Source organism: Xiphophorus maculatus, chromosome 23, assembly GCF_002775205.1.
Source record: "Xiphophorus maculatus strain JP 163 A chromosome 23, X_maculatus-5.0-male, whole genome shotgun sequence".
In the NCBI taxonomy this organism is placed as follows: Eukaryota; Metazoa; Chordata; class Actinopteri; order Cyprinodontiformes; family Poeciliidae; genus Xiphophorus; species Xiphophorus maculatus.
Window position 1 is genome coordinate 368,883 of NC_036465.1, and position 16,808 is coordinate 385,690.

A 16,808-nucleotide genomic window follows, 5' to 3' on the forward strand; every position below is an offset into this window, starting at 1 on the left:
GTCCAGTCATTCAGACTGAAGCTGATGAATTACTGTTTGGGATTGCGGAGAAGAAAAGCTAAACTCGCTACAATCTGCTTCACTTGGTTCCGTCCATAAGGTTTGCTACGTGTGGCCCGGAGAATGTAACTCTGTCTGATCCATTTGTATGACTTGTAACATTTCATGATTTTCGGCATTAAAAATCAGTTTTTACACTTAACAGATCTAATTGATTAGGAGTTTGTACACTTGGTTAAGTGTAAAACCAAGTGTACTCGTCCCAAACTCAGGTTTTGGTCGCGACCCAGAAACTTGTGTGGCATGTTGGTGCAGGTTCACCTTTAAGGTGAGTGGTGGGCGGAACCAGGTGTGTATGACGGCGTGGCGCGGACTTCCTGTCCCTCAAGCGGGGAGTAATTGTTTCAGGATCGCGTGTGGTCAGGCACGCGTCGTGGGCGTGGGGTTCTTCACCGAGATCCTGAGTTGTTCGGGACTTGGCGGTGGATTGTTGGTGGCTTCCCCCTCTCTCCTCCTGCCGCTTCCTGGACCTGAACCTGAACTGGATCAGAACCGGTTTCAACCCGTGGTGGCTGCCGGTGCCACGATTGGAGCCCTGCGGCCTGATCGCATGTAGTGGAGGCGCTTTCCGCAACAACATCATCAGGCTTTGAGTTAAATATTAATAACTGGAGCAGTTGCATCGCTCTGGGTTTTTGAACAGGAGGAGGTTATGGCAGGCCGTCAGAACATAAAATCAGTGATCACTTCAAGATATGTGAAGGTAAGTTTGGACTCAACCACATTCTGATCATCCTGAATAATTTAAGATTTCTGCTTTTACATTCTGATCAGGAGGAAATAAACATATTACATGCATGGTTCAAAATTTCTTTAAAGATTTCTGAAATAACGTTCCTGATCACTAAGACTTGTCAAAATAAAATGTTTAGATATCTGAATAAAAAACTCCATGTAAACAAACAGGAACTTCATGAAGGTGAAAACTGCTGCAGAAATCTACAAAGAATTTCCTTTTTATCCTCTGCAAGACACAAACATTGCACTTAAAAATGGTTTTGAAAAGAAAACTGCGGTCACTAACAAGCTCAAAATGAAACATCTTTTTAATTAAAATTTTCAAATGCTACATAAATCTGTGACGTTTTGGCCGAATAATTGTTCCTCTTATCTGTGACGTCACTCTGACTAGTCAGAATATTAATTCAAGATATTTGAACTAGAAATGCAATCTAGATAAAAAAAATTTTCTAGATATTGCTAATTCATTTGGGAATATCTGAAAAGAATTGTAATAAGTCAAAGCTACACTTCTATAAATCTGTCAGTTTTGTTCAGTTATTATTTTCATTCTGCAAGTTAATTTGCACCAATTGGATTTACTTTAGACATAATTTAATCGTTGATATTCAAAATAAAGGTTTCAGATGGTCAGTACTGCAAAAATCTTGAATTGAGACTTGGTGCTAATCTGACGTCATTTCTTCCTAAGTTAATTATAGATTTCTTAATTTGATCAATGTCTTATTCTTGATTAATCTAATCAAACTATTTTCAAATATCTGCACTGGTCATGTGGTGAAGCAGATTTTATGTTAAAACGGCCTGCCACAGACCCACGTGACTCAGCCCCGCGCCTTTACTCCAGCTCTGACGTCGCTCTGGAAGCGGGACTTTTCCTGCTCTTATTTTGAAGTGAAGAGCGGAAGTTGGGTGTGTTTGGGTCGGAGCGGAGCGGGAGCGGCGGGACACGAGCCGCTGAGAGAGGGGCGCGAGACACAAACACCAACAGGTAAACAACAACAGCAGCAGCCAATCAGAACCGCCGGGTGCCGCCCACTCAGGTAAGAGCGCCGTAGAACCGAACCTGTTGGTTCCGGGCAGGGCCGTGCAGAGACCCATGGAGGGGCAGGGGCTCAAATTTAAAAAAGGGCACATTGAACAAAAACTCCGTACAATAACACAGAAACAACCCATAATAATCAATAATCTAACTGGATCCTACTGGATCATCGCCATCATGCAGGAAATGCAAAGCAAATCTAGTTTCAAATCTATTTTCCCCAACAGGTAAAACGTTTCTGTTTCTGCTGCTGAGCTGATCTGAGACTGTAGCTGTTAAACAGGCCAGAGGAGAGAAGGTCAAAGGTCATGAAGTTATGAAATAAGCTAATTTGCTGCCATTTTACTAATGAAGCCCTAATAATATCTATTTAACCTCTAGAACAACCTGGCTGCAGACGGATTTATAGATCAGAAACTCAAAGGGGTTAAAACTATATAATAGTTAAACCTCTAGATCTAGAATTATAAGACTGGCATATCAAGGCAAAGAAAACTCAGTAGCTGCTGGTAGGGGCCATTCAGGGGCCTCCAGACACTCAGGGGCCTCCAGACATTCAGGGCCTCCAGACACTCAGGGACCTCCAGACATTCAGGGGCCTCCAGACACTCAGGGGCCTCCAGACATTCAGGGGCCTCCAGACACTCAGGGGCCTCCAGACATTCAGGGCCTCCAGACACTCAGGGGCCTCCAGACCTTCAGGGGCCCCTAGAAATGGTCTAATTGTACCACAGACCATAGATCTAAACCTGTAGCATCATTTATAGAGAATAACAATGTTATTACATTTTATTTAATGCATCAGCTGAGAAAAATAAATAATACATTTAGGATTTAACTAGGACGTTTACTTTGTAAAAGTTTAAAGAATCATCTTGATAGTTTGATTGTTGTGTTACCATGGCTACAATATGGTGTAATCTTTGTGTTTGAATTGGGTTTGTTTACAAATACATCACAGCCAATAACCAATAATCAGTGATTGATTTTAAACCTGGTCTCCCTCTCAGATTCACCTGATCGACATTTAAACATGTTAGTGATGCTGAGGTTCTTAGTAGGACGGGGGGTTCTGTCTAAGGCCCCATATTACCTTGGGCCGGCCCTGGAGGAACAGCTGCTGAGATGCACATCTCTGGAATCCACCTGGAATCCACCTGGAATCCACCTGGAATCCCCCGGTGGTCCCTGTCAGTCCCCTGATGCTTTGGAGACATTTTGGTTCATTTCATTGTGGCATGTTTGGCTTTTTGCTGCGGTTCTGATTATTGCTACAATATTTTCTCTGATGTTTATTTCATGAACTCTAATTGGGCCGAATCTTCCTTTAACACTTGAGGTTCTGCAGTAACTTCTGTTTACAGCCCAGAACCTCCAGCGGCTTTAACCTCCTGGTAGAAACGGTAAGGAGAAGCAGAGAACAGAGAGCAGGTGGTACCGGGTGGTACCGGGTGGTACCGGGTGGTACCGGGTGGTACCGGGCTTTGAGCTGCGTTGCGACTCGCGGTGACAGTCTCAGTGTCTTATATCAGGATGTCTGATATAAAGACAGATATTCTTTCTATCTGTCGGTGGTTCCGACCCAGACTGCCTGTAGTGAACCGGGCTTTTAGCAGAATGATGAGGTTACAGTCAGAAGTTTCTCTGCAGCCTTTCTGAGTTTAGTGGTGAGGCGGGTTTTGTCCCACTATTGCAGGACGATTATAAAAATATCAATAGAAAAAGTTTTTCTAACATCAGACCTACGATTTTATTCACAAACCAGTTAATGAAAATATTCTTGCCCATAATTAGATAGAGGAACAGATCCTCCTCCTCCTCCTCCTGCTGTTCCTCCCCCTCCTCCTCCTCTTCCTCCTCTTGCTCCTCCTCCTCCTCCTGCTGTTCCTCCCCCTCCTCCTCCTCTTCCTCCTCCTCCTCCTCCTCCTCCTCCTCCTCACCATGGAGTCTGAACAACATGGAGGCTCTGAGAGTCATTATCAGCCAGACTAGTTTATTTTTACTACATTATTATATTTAGATAAATATTATTTATCCGTCTGACTTACAGATTAAAAATTAAAATTAAAATTTGTTGAAAAAAAAACAAACCCCAAAAGGCCACTAGGGGCATCAAGGGTAAAAAGGGCTCAAGCCCCCGGTTCCGGGCTCTGGTCCCTTCTTTCTGACCCGACCCGCTGCTGCCGAACAGAACCTCAGTCTGGTTCCGCTCAGTAAGGCCCAAACGGTTCTGTTCAGGTTCTGCTGTAGAGAACCAGAACCAGCCCAGGTTCTGGTTCTGCTGTAGCGTTTAGAACCGTTCTTCAGTCAACAGAACCTGATGTTCTGGTTGCAACAGAACCAAGCCCAGCAGCTCAGAGGAATAAAGTTCTGGAAGCTATACGGAACCAGAACCGGATCGAACAGCTGCTGTATCATCAGTCTGGATAGAACCGGACCAGAACCAGGCTAGCACCTTCCCAGTTCGACTCTTTACTGCTACAGAACCAAACCAGCCCGGTTCTGGTTCTGTTTGACCCACTTAAATCAAATAAAGCCTTTTTCACCAGAACCAGAGAAGTTCTGCAGCGGATTGGAACCAGAACCGGAACAGAACCTGGTCCAATTGGACCCAGCTACAGCTTCACTGACAGGAGCCAGAACCTCAGACAACTGGATCAGGACCGGTTTCAGCTCGGTTCCGTCTGACCCAGTTCTTCTCCTTGCAGGATGGACGGAGGAAGTCCCGCCTCCGACTCACTTCCTGTTCCCACCGACCCGGTCCGGATGGGTCCAGACTCTCAGAACCAGGAGGCGGTTCATAGCGGACCCGACTGCCTGTCTGGGTCAGCAGAACCTCCTTCAAGCCCACAATCAACCAGACCAGAACCTTCTGGTTCTGAGCAGACGGAACCAGGAGATTCTGCAGGACCAGAATCAGCGCCAGAAACAAGTTCAGGCCCGGTTCTCCAGAACCTAGAAGCCTCTACAGATCAAGTTGAGGAGGAACCCGGTTCTGATCCATCTGAGGTTCTGACTGCAGGACCAGAGGAACCTGGAGTCCATCAGAACCTGCAGTGTTCAGAAGAACTCCATCAGAACCCTGGTGAGGTTCTGTCGGCAGAGGAAGGCGGTTCTGCTGCGTCCTGTTTGGGTCGACCCGGCCGTACGGAGTGTCTGGACCTCCAGAACCGTCAGGCCCCGCCCCCCGGCAGCCAGGTGTGGCCCCGTCCCCCTGGCGCTGCAGGTGAGCCCAGACTGTGCGGCTTCCTGCAGAAGCAGGCGGGGCCCCTGAGGGCCTGGAAGCGGCGCTGGTTCAGCTACGAACAGAACCAGAACCAGCTGTTCTACTTCCGCTCACCGCAGGATGTGGCGCCGCTGGGCCGGATCCGACTGAGCGGCGCCACCTTCACCTGTCCGTTGAACGCCGAGAGCGGCACCTTCCATATCCAGACGCCCGAACGCACCTTCATCCTCAAGGTAGGAACTCCGGGTCGGTCCGGATCCGGTCTGGTTATATTCAGGTAGATCTGAGTACGGAAAGCCAGCGAGGCCAATAATCATTTGACTTTTTAAGCTTTCTTCTCTTCTGGAGTTCTACTGGTTCTACTGGGCCGGGCTCCAACCAGTCAGTGAAGGTTCTGGCAGCTTTCTGGAAAGAAAGACGGGAAAGGTTTCCATAACAGTACCAGACCAGGTACTGGTCCAGAAATCCAACTCCAGTCCAATTTTCTAGAGAGTCCGGTTCAGTTGGTGAAGTGTGAATGCTAATCAACCTCTGACCTCTGGCCCTCCAAACCTTGGTCTGGTTCAGTTTGAATGTGAACGCCGAGTGGACCAGAGACCGCTCCAAAAGCAGGAAGTGGACTACAGTGCAGGGCATTCTGGGTAAATACAAGCAAAGCTAACATGCTAGCAGAGAGAGAAGCCATGGCAGCTGGAATTTTGGCCCTGTTGACTTTCCGTATATGATCCTGGTTAGCAGAAACCTCTGAGCCGTGTCTCCTGACTGGATCAGAACCCGACCCGACCCGACCCCCTCCTGTGTTTCAGGCGGTGAGTCAGGAGCTGATGCTGTACTGGCTGCAGCAGCTGCAGGTGAAGCGCTGGCAGCACCGTGACACGTCTACTGGACCGGACCGGACCAACACCAACAACAACAACCTGACAGGTGAGATCCACCAGAACCAGCTGCTCTGGGTTTGATCCCAGGTTCTGGTTCTCTAATGTTCTCTGAAGAACTTCTGAGATCAGAACCAGAACATCTGGACTCCTGTCCTATGGATTTTATTTAGCATATCAGAAACAAAAACACGCCACACTTTCCAGATTTTTCTGTTAGAAAGAATCAATCATTTTCTTTCCTGGTCGAGTTGGAACGGGTCAGAACGGGTCGGAACCTGGGTAAGTTCAGAGGGTGTGAATACTATCCCGAGGTGCTGGTTTTGGTTCTACTGGTTAAACTGGTTCTAATGATGTTTGAACTGATTCAGATAATGGTTCTGTTTTGGGTCGCCTGGTTCTGGTTCTGTTTGTGTTGTTCTTTAGCTGACTGGTTCAGCGGTTCCGGTCCAGGATGAACTGGCTCCAGAGGAATGACCCAGTTCTGTTGGTAACCTGTATGTGTTTCTGCTGGAGCCTTTACTGGTTGAACTGGTTCAGATGGTCCAACATCCTGTCCCCCCTCCCCCACCTGTTGGGAAAGCCTTCCTGCAGGAGGGAGCGGCGCCGTCTGACTCACTTCCCTGAATCGGACCGGGCCTCACTTAGTCAGAACCCCCCCGCTCCTCATCAGGGAGTTGCTGTGATCTGGGCCGTTTCCATGGAAACGGCTGTCAACAGGAAGTCAGGTTCTTCTGATCCAGGGTCCAAACAGTTCTGACCCACTTCAGGCCCAATGAGCTGAAGAACTCGGATTACATCATCCTGAGGACAGGAAGTGACATCACAGCTGCTGCTGCAGGCGACAGAATGGCAGGAAGACAGGAAGGTTCTGGTTCTATTTCTGGTTCTGGTTCTATTTCTGGTTCTGGTTCTAGTTCTGGTTCTGGTTCTATTTCTGGTTCTGGTTCTAGTTCTGGTTCTGGTTCTATTTCTGGTTCTGGTTCTAGTTCTGGTTCAGGTTCTATTTCTGGTTCTGGTTCTGGTTCAGGTTCTGGTTCTATTTCTGGTTCTGGTTCTATTTCTGGTTCAGGTTCTGGTTCAGGTTCTATTTCTGGTTCTGGTTCTATTTCTGGTTCAGGTTCTGGTTCAGGTTCTGGTTCTATTCCAAGTTCTGGTTCAGGTTCTATTTCTGGTTCTGGTTCTATTTCTGGTTCAGGTTCTATTTCTGGTTCAGGTTCTGGTTCTATTTCTGGTTCTGGTTCTATTTCTGGTTCTGGTTCTATTTTTGGTTCTGGTTCTATTCCAGGTTCTGGTTCAGGTTCTATTTCTGGTTCAGGTTCTATTTCATGTCCAGGTTCTAGTTCAGGTTCTAGTTCAGGTTCTGGTTCTATTTCAGGTCCAGTTTCTGGTTCTGGTTCTATTCCAGGTTCTGGTTCTGGTTCAGGTTCTATTTCTGGTTCTGGTTCTATTTCTGGTTCAGGTTCAGGTTCTGGTTCTGGTTCTATTTCTGGTTCTGGTTCTATTTCTGGTTCAGGTTCTGGTTCTGGTTCTATTTCTGGTTCTGGTTCTATTTCATGTCCAGGTTCTGGTTCTGGTTCAGGTTCTAGTTCTGGTTCTAGTTCTATTTCAGGTTCTGGTTCTATTTCATGTCCAGGTTCTGGTTCTGGTTCTATTTCAGGTTCTATTTCTGGTTCTGGTTCTATTTCAGGTTCTATTTCTGGTTCTGGTTCTATTTCAGGTTCTATTTCTGGTTCTGTGTATCTGTGTCCCGACTCGTTCAGGGCTGCAGTGCCGCCCCCTGCAGGCCGCCCAGCTCCACTGCAGCATCTCCAGGCCACAGGGGAAACAATCCACTGTTGACCCGGTTCTGCAACTGGTGACTTGGTTCTGTAACATAATTGATTAGAATCTGGACCAGAGCCGTCTCTGGTCGGGTTTTGGGCCCGGATGGACGTGTAGAACCGGGCTTTATGGACCCGTTACCTCTGTGAACATTCCTGATCAGAACCTTTGGCCTCACAGTTTGATCACCTTCACAGGTCAAATGATCAGCATGGCGCTGCGCTGCCCCCTGCTGGCCGCTGCTGCTCATTACAGGAAGTGACATTTACTCCACGCCTCTTGCTGAGGTTTTGGTTCTGTTTCCTGTCTGAGCAGACGACTTCCTGCCGAGGCAGCATGGTCCTGTGGGCCTGGTGGGGGAGGCGGCGGCCGTCGCTCCGGCCCAGCGCTCGACGCTTGCCAGCGTCTCCATCAAACACCCGTTCATCCAGATCCAGTGAGTGGACCCGGAAGGTTCTGACTCGGTTGTTGTCTTGCTGCTCAGCTGACCCCGTCTGGTTCTGGTTCTGAACAGGAACTCGGTCCACAGTCTGAGGAAGAGAACGTCTCAGGACTCCAGTCAGAGCTCAGTGTTCTACACCGATGTTCTGCCCTGGACCGAAACCGGGCCGGAGGACGGAGGCGCCCCCGCAGGTAGCACAGGGTACTGCAGGTACCGAGTTCCTTCTGGGTTCTGGTTCAGAACCTTTTCTGGTTCTGGCTGACCTGGATTCTGGACGATTCTGGGTTTGACCCGATCCATTTGGAGGGCGAACAGAACCTTCGGGATCAGAACCCAGAGCCGGACCGGCTTCTTTCTGAAAGCTCATCCTGATGACATCACGTCCTGTCTCCTCAGATGACGCCGCAGGTCAGAGGTCGGCGTCTCCGTCCCTCAGCTGGAGGTCCAAGTCCCGGGTCTCGTCCTCCGTGTCGGTCCCCTGCGGGGTCGCGGCGTCCTCGGAGCGGACGTCCCGCCTGCAGCAGGACAAGCAGATGCTGATGGAGGAGGTCAAGGCTCAGAAGGTGAGGCGGTTCGGCCGGACCCGCCGCTCCTCCAAAACCAGAACCGACGCTGTGTGTCCTTCAGGAGCTGGTCTGGATCCTCCACAAGGCCCTGGAGGCGTCGCAGCTGGAGAAGCGCAGCTGCAGCGAGTTCCTGGCGGCGCAGGACGAGCAGCGGCGCCTGGAGCTGCTGCGGCACGGCGAGCGGCTGGCGGCGGACCTGAGGGCCCGGCTGGACGGCGCCAAGATGGAGGCCGAGGCGCTGAGGCGTCGCCTGGACGACAGAGACGCTCAGCTGGCCGAGCTGCAGGAAGAGGTCAGGCTGCTGGAGGAGAAGAACGCCGCCAAGCAGCAGGTGACCTCTAGATGACCTCTGGGTGACCTCTGAGGTTCCGGTCATCTGATCCTGTTTCCAGCTGCACTGATTGTACTTCCTGTCTCCTGTCAGGTGATCATGAAGCTGACTGATCAGGTGACCTCCTGCCTGTCGGACTTCTCTGGTTCCGACCAGAACCAGAACCATCAGAACCACAAGCAGCTCCAGCAGCAGATGGAGAATCTCAAGGTGGAGTTCAGCTGCCTCACCTGATCCGGTTCCGGTTCTGATCCGCGTGTAGAAGCCCGTAGGATGAAGTCTGGTTGGTTCTGACCCGGTTCTGGTTCTGTTCTTCAGGACGACTTGGCGGCGTATCAAACCCAGAACCGGTTCCTGAACTCTGAGATCTACCAGCTGACCAAACTGTGGAGGAAAAGCTCCGAGCAGGAGAGGAGCCTGATGGTGAAGGTGGGAACGCTGGGAATGCTGGGAATGCTGGGAATGCTGGGGCGGCTCTGGTTCCTTACTGGACCTGGCCCGGTCCTGGTTCTGCTTCTCATGTTCCTGCTCTCTGATTGGCCGCAGTGTGCGTACCTGGAGGCCACCAACTGCCAGATGGAGAGCCGTTACCTGGGCGTCCTGCGGAGGCTGCAGGAGGCCAAAGCTCTGGCTCCGGAGCAGCAGGAGGCCGTGCAGCGGCTGATCCAGGACGCCCTGGGAAGAGAGGCCAAGGGCGTCGTGAAGCTGAGCGCAGACAGGTAAGACACCTGGACACCAGCTTCCTGTTCTCGTTCCCTGGCAGAAAACGGGTAAATGCGCCCTGTGCTCCGTCTGCAGGGATCACGACGAGTACGGCTTTAAGATCGTCCCCGACTACGAGGTGGAGGACATGAAGCTGCTGGCCAAGATCCAGGCGCTGGAGATCCGGGGCCACAGCCTGCTGCAGCAGGTCAGACTGCTGCCCAGAGCGCCGACTGACAGGCTGCTGCCTGATTGCCTCAAGTCCACCTCTCTGCAGCAAACAGGAAGGGCGGGACGGACCTCTGTCAGTCTCAGACCTTATTTGGAAATGGAACCATTGCACTCCAGAAGTGAAGGGGGCGCTATTTCCTATATTCAATCAATCAAATGTTATCTGTATAGCACATTTCAGCAGCAAGACATTTCAAAGTGCTTTACATCATATCAACACAGAAACACAAAGCAACATAGAATCAATAATCAAAACACAGCATTAAGTCAAGTTCCATCAATAAATTTGTAATTGATTACATTTCAAATACAATCCTAACCAGGTGGGTTTTTAGTCTATATTTAAAGGAAGTCAGTGTTTCAGCTGTTTTACAGTTTTCTGGAAGTTTGTTCCAGATTTGTGGTGCATAGATGCTGAAAGCTGCTTCTCCTCGTTTGGTTCTGGTTCTGGGGATGCAGAGCAGAACCAGAACCAGAACCTGAGAGGTCTGGAAGGTTGATACAACAACAGCAGATCTTTAATGTATTGTGGTGCTAAGCCGTTCAGTGATTTGTAAACTAACAACAGGATTTTAAAGTCTATTCTTTGAGCTACAGGGAGCCAGTGGAGGGACTTTAAAACTGGTGTTATGTGCTCTATCTTCCTGGTTTTAGTCAGAACGCCAGCAGCAGCATCTGGATCAGCTGCAGCTGTTTGATTGATTTGTTGGACAGACCTGTGAAGACGCTGTTGCAATAATCAATACGACTGAAGATGAAGGCATGGATGAGTTTCTCTAGATCTTATCCATGGTCTCCTGTTTTTATTTTCTTTAAAATCTGTGATATATTTTCACCTTTAGGAAGGATTTTCACTCTCAGCATTTATTTGAACTTTTCTCTTTTATTTACTTCAGTGCAGCTCACAGTTGGGTTTTTTTTTTTTTTTTTTTTTTTTCTGAAGAGCTTTTGCGGCTCTAGCGGCTCGTATTTTTTCCACAGCAGGCTGAGAGGAAGGAGGGTGAGGAGAGGGGGGAGGACATGGGGCAAAGGTCGTCGGGACCGGGAGTCGAACCCGCGTCGAGGACTAAGGCCTCCAAACGTGGGGCGTGCTAACCCGCTGCGCCACCACAGCACGCCCCAGTGCAGCTCACAGTTTTTAACAGATTCTGTAGCTTTCTGTGAACTTCTAAATCTGCTCCTTAGTGGCATCTTTTCGGGCCTGATACTGCCTCTAGTGGCGTGGGGTGGTAACACAGCTAATATAATTACATTACTAAATCAGAACAGCACAAAATCTTTATTATTTATTATTAATTTCAACATTACTGGAACCGTAAAAGTTAAATAATCTTCTAAAACATTATATTTTTCCATTTTCTTAAGGATGTAGAGCTAATTAAATGACATAAACAAAACTTTTATACATTATAAATAATATCTATATTTCTCCATCAATTATAGGAGGAACAAAAGAAATAAGCAGACATGAAAAACAACATGATCAACTGTAATAAAAATACCATTTACAATGTATACATAAGAAATTTAACTGAGCAAAAGTCAATAACAAACAAATGAATTAGGTTCACAGAAGAATATCCAGGATTGTTAAACAGATACAAGCAATAATTCACAGTTTTATTTTTACGGTGCCATGTATATTATTCTGAGACTTTTTGTTGGTAGAGTTTTATATTTAGGAAAAAATCTGGTTAAACTATTTAGTCTTCCAAGGTGGAAATTTTTCCTTGACTCTAAAACGATAAAATAAAACTCTTTCATAGAATCACAATATCAACAATTTGTGCATCAAGTAAAACACTTAGCATGCTACAGGTAAATGTTATCATTTAGTTTGGCTAAGAATAATTATTGCTCTGTCAATAAATCCCTTCTAATCGATGTTCTTAGTTACCAGAGGAAAACAATAAGGCCTTCATGAGCTCAAACTATTACTTATTATTTTACCTGCCATTGAAAGTTTTCTGAAAATATTGTCTGTTGTTCTGCAGCTCATGTGACCAAAGCAGATGAAAAGTTAAAACGGTCCACAGTTAAAACTCTAGTTAGAACGTAAAGTTTTAACATTTTAACTCAACAACCTCTAACTAACTGGTTGTACACAACCTCTGGTTGGGTAACCCAAAGATCTCTGGGTCTAAAAAGATATAGTCTCTGAGAATAGTTCTTAAAGATATAGCCAGTGTTTTCAGCAAAACTGAGCTGACTGTCCAGGAATGACAAGGAATTTAAAACTGACCACAGTTTCAACAGGTTGGCCATCGAGTGAAACTGGAATCACTTTCAGGTTTTGTTTAAGTCATTTAATTAGCTCTACTTCCTTAAGAAAATGAAAAGGTATGTTCTTTAGTGAGGGAATTGATCTTTTACTGTGCCAGTAATGCCAGAATTAATAGTAAATTATAAGGACGTTGTGCTAATCTGATTTAGTAATGTAATTATATTAGCTGTGTTACCACCCCACGCCACTAGAGGCAGTATCAGGCCCGAAAAGATGCCACTAAGGAGCAGATGTAGAAGTTCACAGAAAGCTACAGAATCTGTTAAAAACTGTGAGCTGCGCTGAAGTAAATAAAAGAGAGCTTTCAGTTCATATTAAAATTATTATTTTACAGTACAGTAGGTATTTGTAAAAAAAAAAAGTTTATACAGTACTTTTTATTTGTTAAACAAATGTTTGGGCCTGTAAAAAGGTTTGTTTCTGTGGTTTCAATGTATTATGGAGTATTTAATTGTATAATAATTGTAAAAAATAAAGGTTCCTACTTCGCGAATTTCGCCTATCGCGGTTCTTTTTGGACCGTAACCGCCGCAAAAAACGAGGGGGTTCACAGCAAAATTGCGAAGGGCTGACCGGTCCGCGCAACTCAAAAGGTTGGGGACCACTGCTCTAACCCACCGGGCCGGTTCTGGTTCTGATTCTGGTTGTCCCTGCAGGACAGCATGGAGCGCCCCCTGCTGGCCCGCTGGGCGCAGTACCTGGCCGGCCGTTCTGAGGACGACCTGTGTCCGTCTCCGGAGCTCAAGGCTCTGCTGCGCTCCGGCGTCCCTCAGCAGTACCGGCAGAGAGTGTGGCGCTGGCTGGTCCGGACCAGAACCAGAACCGTCTGGGAGCGCCACCCCCAGCGGTACCAGCAGGTAGGCCGACGCTCCGGGCCGCCGAGGTTGGGGCGAGCCGTGACTGACCCTCACTGTGCTTGCAGCTGTGTGAGAAGAGCCGGACGTCGCCGCACCCGGCCTGCAGGCAGATCCAGCTGGACCTGCACAGAACCCTGACCACCAATCAGAACTTCTCCTCGCCCTCAAGCCCCGCCCTCCAGCAGCTGCGCCGCGTCCTGCTGGCGTTCTCCTGGCAGAACCCGGCGGTCGGCTACTGCCAGGGTCTTAACAGGTAGGAGGGGCGACACCGGGTCAGGTGACCCCGTGGTGACCTCGTGGTGACCTTGCGATACCCCTCAGGCTGGCGGCCGTCGCCCTACTGGTACTGCAGAGCGAGGAAGACGCCTTCTGGTGCCTGGTGGCGCTGGTGGACGCCATCATGCCTCAGGACTACTACACCAAGAACCTGCTGGCCTCTCAGGTGAGTCTGCAGCCAGGCGCCGTCGTCCCCGGTGTCGGATCGCCCGCTGATGATGCGTTCGCGTTCAGGCCGACCAGCGGGTCCTGAAGGACTTCATGGCAGAGAAACTCCCCCGGCTGGCGGCGCACCTGGAGGGTCACGGGGTTGACGTGTCGCTGGTCACCTTCAACTGGTTCCTGGTCGTCTTCGTGGAGAGTCTGCCCAGCGACATCCTGCTGCCACTGTGGGATGCCTTCCTGTACGAGGGCTCCAAGGTACCCTGAACGCACCACAACTCAGAGGACTGACCCTGAACCAGTGACATGTGGTCATGGAAAAATAATATATGATGATAAGATCATTTATGTTGCTATTTTCATCCTGTGGTTTGTTCTATAAAGTACCTATTTTTCATTCAACTTAACCAATTCTGATTATTTTTTCTTCAAAATCGCTGAATTTTCGCATTTTCCCATTCAAATGCTCAAAAGCGCAGCAGGTGAGGCAGCAGGAAGCTGAGCCTCACCTGGATTGATCAACCTCTGGCTAACTGCACTGGCTGCTGTTCTATAACAACATGCTCCTCCTGTCTGAACGTCGCCAATAAAATGGTTAAAAACATTTAATATTTAAACTGATTGTCCATAATTTAGCTTATGTATATAATGTTCAGTGTCTGTTGTCACCAGCTGTGTGTGTAACGTGTTTCTGTGCTGAGCAGCGATCAGAAACCAGAGAACAGATTGGAGGTGAGGCAGGCAGTTCTCTGGCCTCATGGCAGGGGGCGCTCATGATCCAGACATTGAGACTCCACAACTGCAGAGTAAGAGACAGTAACATGGAGCTAGCCGTGGAGCTAGCCATACAGTAAAGAGCAGCGATATATTTATAGTTTTCTCCTCGTACCACATCAATCACTTATTAATAACCGCAAAATAAACATTAAGCCTAAAACCGAACGTTCTGCTGTCTGCGTGGGAAATATCGGAGTTTTTCTTTGTTTCGTAGTCAGTTGCTATGGCAACGAGTAAGCGCGTAGCTGCGCTGATACAGAGAGCGAGAAAGACGTGGTTTTGAGTTTTACCTCAACGGTTTTCCCCTTTGCTGTGGAGCATGAAATGAATAATATCTACATGTTGAAGTTTGGTTGAGCTAACAGAATTATTCTACCGCGGCTATGATGACATGTAGAAGAAAAGTGTTTTTGCCCCCCAGCGTTGTCCGCATGCGCGAAATTTCCTTATGTAAACAATAACATGCATAATCATGTTATCACAATCATATTTGTAAATATGATTATAATTAAGTCAGAGCCTCACCAGCTACGAACCTCACCGCATGTCACTGCCCTGAACGCACCACAACACCAAACTGACCCTGAACGCAAGAGAAACTGCCCCTGCTGCCCTCTAACCCGTTGCCCCGCCTCCGGCTGCAGGTGATCTTCAGGTTCGCTTTGGCTCTGTTCAAGTACAAAGAAGACGACCTGCTGAAGATCCACGACAACGTGGAGATCTACCAGTACCTGCGCTTCTTCACCAAGACCGTCACCGACAGCAGGTATGCCTTCCGTCTGTCTGTGGGAACGCCATGTGTCTGTGGGAACGCCGTCTGTCTGTGGGAACGCTGTCTGTCTGTGGGAACGCGGTGTGTCTGTGGGAACGCTGTCTGTCTGTGGGAACGCCATGTGTCTGTGGGAACGCCGTGTGTCTGTGGGAACGCCGTCTGTCTGTGGGAACGCCGTCTGTCTGTGGGAACGCCGTCTGTCTGTGGGAACGCGGTGTGTCTGTGGGAACGCCGTGTGTCTGTGGGAACGCTGTCTGTCTGTGGGAACGCGGTGTGTCTGTGGGAACGCCATGTGTCTGTGGGAACGCCGTGTGTCTGTGGGAACGCCGTCTGTCTGTGGGAACGCTGTCTGTCTGTGGGAACGCCGTGTGTCTGTGGGAACGCCATGTGTCTGTGGGAACGCGGTGTGTCTGTGGGAACGCCGTCTGTCTGTGGGAACGCTGTCTGTCTGTGGGAACGCCGTGTGTCTGTGGGAACGCCATGTGTCTGTGGGAACGCGGTGTGTCTGTGGGAACGCTCCAGGTTCAGCAGACACTCGGCGTGTTTCAGTGAATCACTTCTTGTCCTTTTAATTGAAATCAGTAACTTCTTGATTTATCGTTTTTCCAGCAGAAACTGGATGATAAAGTTTTCAGTTTGGTGTTTTGATCTCAACTAAACTTTATTTTGACAGGTAGTTTTGTTTCCAGAGATAATTCATTTTATTTGTTGTTTAAATGTCTTCCTATTCCAGTGTTAAATGTTCATTAGAGTTTAAAGTTTATTGTTCATTATTATGTTAATATCAAACAACAATATTGTTGTTTATTGTGATCATTTCTGGGCCGATTTATCGTCCATTGGCTGTAAATGGCGCCTCTCCTCAACAGGAAGTTGGCGGCCATTGCTTTCTGTGACATGAACCCGTTCCCGCGGCGCCTGCTGAGGAACCGGCGCGCGCTGCACCTGGAGCGCCTGCAGGGGGAGCTGCAGGAGCTGGAGGAGCAGCAGAAGGAGTTTGTGACAGAGAGCGCCGAGCGGAAAGACAAGGAGCTGGACCCGGCCAGCGAAGACGATGACGAGCTTTAATGAGAGGAAACCCGGGAGCGCTCCCTGATTGGCTCCCTGGTTGGCTCCCTGATTGGCTCCCTGGTTGGCTCCCTGATTGGCTCCCTGGTTGGCTCCCTGATAGGGTCCCTGGTTGGCCCCCTGATTGGCTCCCTGGTTGGCCCCCTGATTGGCTCCCTGATTGGCTCCCTGGACCAGGACATTGTTATCAAAGCTCTAAATAAATGTTCTGCAGGTTCAAATTCCTGCTACTTCATTAAACCAGAACATTTCTTGTTTTTATCAGGTCGACAACAACAGAAGCTAACAGAAGCTAACCCTTAATATGACATCACTAAAATTCTTAGATTTTCTCAGGGATTAGAAAAATCTCAGTTCTTCTGACACTTCAGGAAAACCCTACGTAGATTTTCTTATCAACTTAATTAGTTTGCTAAGGTGATGAAATGTTGCAGCAGAGGGGCGGAGCTTCAGGGTGAAGCAGGAAGATGGAGGACAGACGGAGCTCTGCCAGCAGCAGGCTCTGGATTCTCTGATCGCTTGGTTTCCATCATCAGTTCAATATTTCTTTCCTGACCTTCTCACTTCCATCA

General features: G+C 48.4%; 1 protein-coding gene across 5 annotated transcripts; it reads left to right on the forward strand.

Annotated features, from left to right (window-relative positions):
- Positions 1-377: 377 nt before the first annotated feature.
- On the forward strand, positions 378-16,476 carry tbc1d2 (TBC1 domain family member 2). Of its 5 annotated transcripts, none has more exons than XM_023328114.1 (18): positions 378-763; positions 1,615-1,844; positions 4,552-5,302; positions 5,876-5,993; positions 8,084-8,204; positions 8,283-8,401; positions 8,607-8,773; positions 8,838-9,107; positions 9,201-9,317; positions 9,426-9,536; positions 9,654-9,826; positions 9,906-10,017; positions 12,981-13,181; positions 13,247-13,434; positions 13,503-13,623; positions 13,692-13,877; positions 15,041-15,162; positions 15,781-15,841. In XM_023328114.1, the coding sequence occupies exons 1-18, from the start codon at positions 713-715 to the stop codon at positions 15,824-15,826; spliced, it is 3,204 nt and encodes a 1,067-aa protein (XP_023183882.1). In that variant the 5' UTR covers positions 378-712; the 3' UTR covers positions 15,827-15,841. The 5 variants fall into 5 exon arrangements, with proteins under 5 accessions (XP_023183882.1, XP_023183881.1, XP_023183884.1 ...); XM_023328113.1 differs by lacking the exon at positions 15,781-15,841 and adding an exon at positions 16,038-16,476 and having other exon boundaries at positions 379-763; XM_023328116.1 differs by lacking the exons at positions 1,615-1,844; positions 15,781-15,841 and adding an exon at positions 16,038-16,476 and having other exon boundaries at positions 379-763.
- Positions 16,477-16,808: the final 332 nt, after the last annotated feature.